At 33.5% G+C, this 9,214-nt stretch overlaps 1 protein-coding gene across 1 annotated transcript; it reads left to right on the top strand.

Moving 5' to 3' along the window:
• Nucleotides 1–715: 715 nt before the first annotated feature.
• On the top strand, nucleotides 716–2,183 carry LOC149173119 (geranylgeranyl pyrophosphate synthase, chloroplastic-like). The gene has a single exon (XM_089427880.1). The coding sequence runs from the start codon at nucleotides 766–768 to the stop codon at nucleotides 1,924–1,926; it is 1,161 nt and encodes a 386-aa protein (XP_089284006.1). The 5' UTR covers nucleotides 716–765; the 3' UTR covers nucleotides 1,927–2,183.
• The last annotated feature ends 7,031 nt before the right edge of the window (nucleotides 2,184–9,214 follow it).

The following is a 9,214-nucleotide window of genomic DNA, read 5'->3' as shown; positions in this document are numbered from 1 at the left end:
TTATTTGAGTTGCATACATCATTGAGTTGAGCTATGAGTCTAATCAAGCATAGGGAAAAAATTGATCTAGGCTCAAGCTTTGTGTATTTATTATCGAAGGTGTTTAAATCAATGTGGTAGATCCTTATGTAAAAAATGATTGAGGTATCTCTCTAAGCAGGATCTATTTTCGAAGGAAAATAATGATCTAGGTATTTAGGATGTGGATCTGCTCCATGAGGTGGGTTCACAAATCCACCATCAAGCATATCCAAGGACCGGAACAAATCCTCACACGTTCAACTTATGATAAATGATGCATGTGCGTGCAAACATCCAATTGGGTATTGAAAAGTTTAAATTAAAATTGTCAGAATAGTTAACTAATTATAATAATCACTCGTTGAGTGACCATTCACTTTTTTTAAAATAAACTCTTTCTAAAGTTAATAATATAATTATAAGATGACAAGACGTATATTTCAATCACGTGATACAGATGGGGAGGCATTATTCTTGAGACAGATAGCCACCGACCCAATTGTCTATCTCGTGGAGAATGATTGCTGAGGGCACTGCTCCCTTTAAATCGTCTATCTCGTGGGGAATGATTGCTGAGGGCACTGCTCCCTTTAAATCATTTTGTAAGATAAAAGATACATGTCCCTGCATGCTACAGTTGCATGATTCCCAAAGTTGTTTTTTCCCAGCAAAATATTCTATAAAACCATATACACAATTCCTCAATTGCATTATCTTGCATTCCAAGATCTTTAGAGCGACGACATGGCTTGCAGCGGTATGACAACCATCGCTTACGGAGGCATGACAACTACTTGCCCTACCCTGCATGCTATACAAGGGTTTCCCATCCTGCAAAAGCATTTTCATGGAGCTTCAACCTCACTCAGGGTTTTTAGTGACGAGCATCTGGGCCTCCGAGGCCGCCATTCGAAGGAGCAGTTATCTTCATATGGAGAAGCGGTATCAGTATGTAGAGCCTCAAGCAGAATTGTTCCGCTAATTGATCTTCCAGAAGAAAAGAAGAAGGTCATGGAATTTGATTTGAATAATTACATGCATGCCAAGGCAGTTGCAGTGAATGAGGCACTTGACAAGGCTGTCCCGCTTCGTTTTCCTGAAAAGTTACATGAATCCATGCGCTATTCCGTTCTGTCTGGAGGCAAGCGAGTTCGTCCTATTCTGTGTATCGCTGCATGTGAGCTTGTGGGAGGAACCCAAGAGCTCGCCATGCCGGTTGCCTGTGCAATAGAGATGATTCATGTAATGTCTCTCCTACATGATGACTTGCCCTGCTTGGACAATGATGATATACTCCGAGGAAAGCCCACAAACCATAAAGTGTTCGGCGAAGGCACTGCTCTTCTTGCAGGAGTTGCACTTCTTGCAGCTGCGATCGAGCACGTTGCAGTCTCCACAAGTAAAACTGTGGGGAGTGATAGGGTTTTGAGGATGGTTTGTGAGTTAGGTAGAACAACTGGTTCTCAAGGGGTTATGTGTGGGCAGTTTCTTGATCTTGTGAGCGAAGGGGATGCTTCTGTGGACCTTGAGACTCTCGAGTGGATTCACAATCACAAGACCGGAGTTCTTTTGGAGTGCTCGGTTGTGTGCGGGGCCATCATCGGCGGTGCATCGGAGGATGAGATCTGGAGAATTCGAAGGTATGCTGATTGCTTGGGGCTTTTGTTTCAGGTTGTGGACGACATATTGGATGTCACGAAATCGTCGGAAGAATTGGGGAAGACTGCGGGAAAGGATTTGATGAGTGATAAGGTCACTTATCCCAAGTTGATGGGTTTGGAGAAAGCAAAAGAATTTACAATTGAATTGTTGAAGAGAGCTAAGGGGGAGTTATCTTACTTCGACCCGGTGAAGGCAGCACCATTGTTGGGTCTTGCAGATTTCATTGCATTCAGACAAAAGTGAATAGTCTCCTAAAAGCGTTTCCTGCGTTTGAATGGTTCATTTTGGGCTGACAATGCAGGACAATAAAGCTGTTGCAGTTTTGTATGATGCCGTGTAACTCTAGAGAGTTGAACCTATATAGTAAATACTTCTTTCAGAATTTCTCTCATGTCAAAAAATGTATGGTAAGTCTATATATTGAGCAATGTTTTACATGCGTGTGCTTATATGTATATGGTTAATCTTATATATGAGCTTCTGGGGATTATATTGTACATATTTAATCTAATATATGTCTTTCTTTCGGGTCATAACTGTTGCAAATTGTTGAGATTTATTTATTGTGGACTCTTTTTATTGTGCTTCACTTGTGCTTGCATAAGCACTTTTTTCGATGGTTCAAGACGAGTATTATCTATATGATATTTTTATTTATACCATGGTATTGTTTATATTTTTTATACTTTTATCATATTTACTTTGAGCGAGTTTAATATTTTAGTTACTGTTATGTATAGGAAAATTGCGGAAGGACATGTTATCCTGGTATGGTTTTATTTATTAATTTTATTCATTATATATAAGTATAGTTTGATTTTAATTTAAGATTTATTAAATATTTAGAGATCAAATATTTTTATATGTAAATTTATTTTAAAGTGAATTTAAAAAAAAAATGTGTTTTGTTATTTGATAATTTTATGGTAAAGATGATTTAAGAACATGTTATCACAGTATGGTTTTATTTATTAACTTTATTCATTATATATATTAGTATAGAGCCATTTATTTATCAAATATTTAGAGATCAAATTTTTTTATATGCAAATCTATTTTAAAGTGCAAATTTTAAAAAAACTTTTACCTCTTGGCTCAGTGGTTAAGATGGTATATATAGAGAGAGGGGGAATTATATAGCTTGAATTTGCAATTCCAATAATTATTTGCTAGATTTTAAAGGAAATTGACTTAAAAATATAATTGAAAATGAGTCAAAATGTAAAATAGTGGAAACACTTCAAATTTTGTAACCATAAGCATTGTTATTTTTAATTTATTTATTTTAATATATATATATATCTATATCTATATCTATATATATATATATATATATATATATATATAGATATATATATATATTTCACATTAAAATCTTTCATTTAATTGTAGACATTCAAATATTTTATTTATGACCTAAGTTGAATATTTTTATTGTCATAAGCCAATTTTATTAGGAAGTAATGAATATCTATGTAATTCTTTTTGAGCATATATATATATATATATATATATATATATATATATATATATAGATAGATAGATAGATATAGTTTATTTAAATTGTGTTTCCAAATATGAATAAGAAAATAAGTTACTTAAAAGAAAGGGAAAGTGAAATATTCGTATCACATCTTATTCATATTAGGTTTATTGATATTCTAAAATGGTTTTAGTCAAAAGGAACCAAATATGTATATTTTATTATTTTATTATTATAATTTTTTATTTTTTTAAAGACATATATCAACTCCACATTGAGCACTTGCTAAATCACATATCACTCCATATTGAACTATAGAATGTCTCTCTAATCTCAATCATTATGTATATTTGATAATTTTATTATTGTAATTTTTTTTTAAAGACACATATCAACTCCACATTGAGCACCTACTAAATCACACATCACCCCATATTGGAATATAGAATGTCTCTCTAATCTCAATCATTATTCTTGGAGTTCACATTATCCACCTATCCTTGTATTCTTGAATAAACCTTTCCATTACATTACACTGTTACATTTTTTGATTTTATATTTTTAAAGATTAAAATTGCATTTATAAGTTCTTTCTACACTTCTCACTTATTCATGGTTTTTCCTATTCTTAATCAACAATATTATATCTCTAACTCCATTTACGGCCTAGCTAACTTGAAACCAAGGGGTAGTTTATTTTTTCATTAGAATCATACCCAATACATAGTTTCTCTCACATGACCTTCATTGTAATGTAAGAAATTTCATTGGTCTATTGGCCTTATAATTGGAATTAGTGTATTTGATTTAACTTGTCTCTTGGGTCTAGAAAGCGTTGAGATCACTCTCATTTTTTTCTTTTGCTTCAAGCTTATAATGGTTAATCTTGTTTTTTTTCTCAAACTATAATTTTTTTACTTATATCAAAATTTAATATGGTATCAAAATCCTTATAATATGAAATGCCTTTTTAGTTGAGGCATTTCATAAAAAATAGTCTAATTAGGAAAATTAGACTAAATTTTATAATTTTGATAACTACATCATACCTATTTTAAAATAAGACTTCTAAAATTTTAATTTAATTATAAATAATTATTTAATAGATAATAGAAATTAACCTCAATACAATATTTTAAAATATTTATATTAATAATTATTATAAAAAATTAAGATTTATTTCAAAAAAAATATTGAGTTTTCTTTAATTCAATTAATTAAATTAAAAAATAATATTCATAATAAAACATTTCATATAATATCCCCCGATCGGGGTGAGAAGGAAGGAAAGTAAGGGCAGAAGGACAACGCGTGGGAGAGGATGGACAGGACGACCAAATACTGGCCGCAGCGTCATCCAAAAGGCCATGGTGGCGTCTTGCATGTCAGCAGGAGTGGTGTTCTGCATGTCAGCAGGAGTTCCAAGGCAGTGGAGTGGAAGGAGTGGGGGGAGAGAGAAGGGTAAAATTGGCGGCGGTAGTGGGATGGGACGTGGGCCAGATGGGCTGAATTACTTGAGGGTGGAAAAGGGGAGAAGAAAAGTTAGTATGCATCGAAGGGAAGAGGAGCATGGTGCAGCGCAGGCGTTGGGAGCTTCGACGGGAAAGCATGAACTCGGGTATGTTTCCTTTGGCCTTCTTCCTGAATTTCTCTCTGAATTACATGGTATGATGGAAGAGAGGGGTCTAATGGCAACTACTGGGGAGGACGGGGGTAGGAGCGGGGTAGCTCTATATTCTGCCATGCACAGTAAAGTAGAAGAGGGGGGTAAGCAGGGTTTGGCAAAAGATGGACGGAGGATGAGTGACCCAGAGGACTACCTTGAGAGAGAAAACAAAGACCAGAGAGAAAATACTATGGAGAATGGTAGTAGGGGGACAGAGAGTCAAGCCGAGAAAACTATGAACCTGGCCCAGGCAATGGCTAGTATGACAGAGGGTTTACTTACCTTCCTTTATCCGGGAGGAGAAAATCATTGGAAACTTCAAAACAATGGAGACGATTGGAGTAGGGTAGGAGGGATTAGGGATAAGGAACTGAAGGATGATGGGAAGTCTGTAACTCATAAAAATCTAATTTCTGTTGACGAAAATTGTAAACAGGAGGCAATAAAGGGGAAAATGGCGCTCCTGGGTAGAGGCAGGGGGTGTGGAGGCAGAGGGCGATAAAGCCAGTTGGACAGAGCTGACCAGCCAACCTCGATGCCTGCAAGTCAGCAGCGTGGGAGGAGATCTATATGGACCGCAGTCCAGGAAGTAGCGAGAGCATATCGAGAAGGGACAGATGAGGACATCCACCAATTAATTCAAGAAATGGAAGAAAAAGTAATGGAAGAGGAGTTAGATCCTGAGATGGAGGAATGGACAGACATCCTCCATGACCCAGGGAACACCAGAGGCCGTATGACGCTTTATAGGCAAGCCCTTCATCTATACTGGGTGTTAAAATGGCTTCTAGCAAAGAATCTTGAGCAGGTGGCAAGAGAAGTGGCAGCAATAGCCTAGGGAATGCCGAATCTGAAAAAGGAACTGAAAAACTTGTAGGTCATCATGATAATGCAAGATAACAAGCTGGATGAGATCTAGCAGAGGTTGATACAGATGAATCAAGCACCCAATGACTCCATGGCATCTCCTGTTAACGCAGATTTGGTCACTAATGACCGGAAGGACTAATCCTTCACAGTTTATTCTGATTTTTTTGCGGATAGCTTTTTTTCTCAAATGTTTATATGTTAGATTTTAGTATGTTAAGTGTTTTTAGATGCACATTGCACATAGCTTGGATGGAAAGACTGATTAAATTTTGATACTGGACGGTTTATAGCAAACTCAGGTGGCCAACAGACTTGGTTTCCCTTTTGGGCAAGTTGAGGCCACCAGATCATTGTATGTGTTTCAACTAGTTATTATAAATAGAAAAGGAAGATACTACTATTGCTTACAAAAAAAAATAACATTTCATATAATATGTTTTATAGTTTATTTTGTATAAAAATTTTAGAAATAATATTTACATGCCCTCTCATACTAGGAAAGCAAAATTGAGATATTTTAAACCATTAAATTGTTTATAATTTTTTATTTCATTTTTATAAAAATTATTATTTCATTCTTTATAAAATATTTATTTCATCCATGAATTACAGTAATATAGATGTTTCAAACATTGTGGAAATATAGATGTCAAACATTATGGAAATATAGATGTCACTTTGTATTTTTGAGTTGTTAAAGATATATGAGTCAATGTGTGTATTTTTAACCTTTTTCAACTTTATTTATCTTTAATTTTTTTAAACTTTTCATTAATTAATTTTTTATATTTTTTAATTATTATTAAAATTAGATGGTTATTATTGTTATTATATTTATTAAAAAATTAAATTTAACGATAAAATGTTGTAGTTTTTGTATTATGTTTTAATTGGGTTGTGTGGTACTTTATAGTTTAGTATGGAGACCTCGATGAATGATTTTTGAATGTCTCTACAACTCATAATGAGGTCTCCAGGCTTTTAGAGACACACTTCCGATTTGCCATTGTTGAACCCATGAGTACTTTATTTAATTCTCTTCTCAATCAATCACAAGTTGTAGTTTTAATGTAATTTTATTGTATTTATGTTTGTTTTCTGAATCTCATTTTAGTTGTATTGTGGATAAGAAGGTCAAAAAGAAAAAATCATTTTCTTACCACTTGGGCCCCAATTTGGAGAAACCAAAATTTATTCTTTCATCGATCCATGGAAGACAATTCAAGTTTTTCTACATTTCTATGTCCACTCACAAAAACAGAAAACCCCTTTGACCATGCCTAGTCTCCTTGAATGGAAAAGATACTGCCTCAAGTAAGTGGGGTTCTTCTATTAGAAATTGGTGTGATTTTTTCGAGAAACAATGCTAGTAGGTAGGTAGGGTTTGACGTCGTTAACCTTTACCTGTTTTATTATTCTCAATGGAATCCCTTCTTCACTAATTGACCTCCTTTTCATGGATGAAACAATCAATATGTTGGTGCAAGAATATTTTCTTCGTGCTAGAATGTCTGGAAGTACTTTCTAAGATGAAGGATTTTATGCTTTAAAACTTACTAGTTCGATATCCATTACATAAAACTTATTTTCAAGTAAATATCATTGTTTATGTAGTTTTTGAAGATAATTTTTTGGTTTTGGAGCAACTCCAATTCATCATTGCTGCCATTTTGTACATGTTCCTATGTTTGGATTTCATTTGGGCAAATTAGAGACATTACTTCTGCATGATAAGGCACATGATCCTAGGTTTAGCATTCATTTGGGGAGAATTAAAATTGTTATCTATGTAAGATAATGCATGTGACCATGGTTTTTAGGTCTATTTTTTGGGGCTAAAACAATACATTGGTATACATCTTTCACAACTCACCTTGTGCACTATTCAACTTTGACTAGGGACATATTATGTTCCCCGTTTCTGCAAATTATTCACGTGATTTACTACAGTTTTATATTTCTATGGATTTTGTATTCAATTTCCCTCAATTTTAAATTACATTGCAAAATATCGAATAATTGACCTATTTCACAAGTAGTAGTTTCATATTAATTTGTGGGTGATGATGGTTGAAGCCTTCAAAACATAAATTCCTATATCTTTGCATACAAATGGCTTCTGTCATGAGGCACATCTCGTCAAGAATGATTAATTTTGACATATACTCATTTCAACTTCAAATATTAGTTATGCAGAACAATGTAGTCCTTGTTACCTTTCAATTCTCTCATCCCTGCTTGGGATGGTTATGATTAGGAATGAGAAACAATCGACATCTATAAGTCAGTGCTAATCACCACCAAGGCTTTGGGTTTTTCATGGCATTCTAATTCCATACATCAATGCTGAGCAGTATCTAGAGAGTGTTCTTAAGTATGTGCACTGCAGTCCCTCTATTTTTGTAGTTGCATATGCATATATCAATTTCTTGATTCAACTCAATTCAGGGCTTCAGATTACTTTTCAGAATGTGCATAAACTTCCAATCACTAGAGCGATGGTTGCGACTAAGTTTCTTGATGAGATGTAAGCATCTTATACTTAGTTGTCCATTAAGATTCTATTGGTTTGATTTGTATTTTCAGGAAATAGAAATCAAAAGTATAAAAATTGTGGCTCTATTTTTTAGAATTTTTTAAAGATCTAAAGAACAATAAAAATGAAAAGTGATGAGGAATAGTGTTTGAAATCCTCCATAGATTTTAACTTTCTTGAAATGTATTGAAGGTGCTTTGTTCCATATTTAAGTTGACAGTCATTTCCTCGTACTCTTTAGCTCAATGTTGTACTTGTGTTTATGGTGAATATGAGTTAGGGTTTCTCTAATGAACTCTGATTGAATCTTTAGTTAATATCTAATTCATTAACTTCAAAATAATGTCATTTTGCAATGGAGGTACATTGGGATGTTAATTTGAATAATATTTCACCATCTACTAGGAAAATAAAAAATGTTTCATTATGGAAACACATTTTGAAGTTCAATACTGTAATTCATTAGAGATCCCTAGCCAAAGAAATTGGGATGTAAATGAGTCCTTGAATATTAATGTTACTGGAGACCTTGAAATGGAGAAAAAAAGACCTAAACAAACCATTTCCTTTTGTTTTCCTCATATTTTTTCATGTAACTTTCGCACAAGCATTTTTCTCTACTATTAGTCTCTGAATAAGGTTATTTGGTGTTTCAGAAAATTTAAACTTTAGCATTTTGTTAAACCCATGAGCTATGGGTTGAAAACCTTTCATAGAAAAAATAATAATAATAATAATAATAATAATAATGGTGATGATAGCAATAATAAAATAAAATAAAAATAAATAAATAAAAATTTGAAAAAAATAAATACATAAATTTAAAAATTTAAAATTTAAAATTTAAAATAAAAAAAATAGTTAGTGAGGGTTTCTAATCCTCCCTAATAAAATAGATTTGGCCATGTCTTGTAGTTTTATTACTTCATATATCATGCAAGTGATATGTTTAGTGCTTCTAAGCTTTGGCACAATC

The sequence above is a fragment of the Pinus tabuliformis genome, chromosome 4_2 (genome assembly GCF_031772625.1).
Source record: "Pinus tabuliformis cultivar Carrire ecotype Pingquan chromosome 4_2, CPIR1, whole genome shotgun sequence".
Classification (NCBI taxonomy): domain Eukaryota; kingdom Viridiplantae; phylum Streptophyta; class Pinopsida; order Pinales; family Pinaceae; genus Pinus; species Pinus tabuliformis.
The sequence above is the reverse complement of the archived record's forward strand: the minus strand, read 5'-3'. Positions and strand labels throughout refer to the sequence as shown.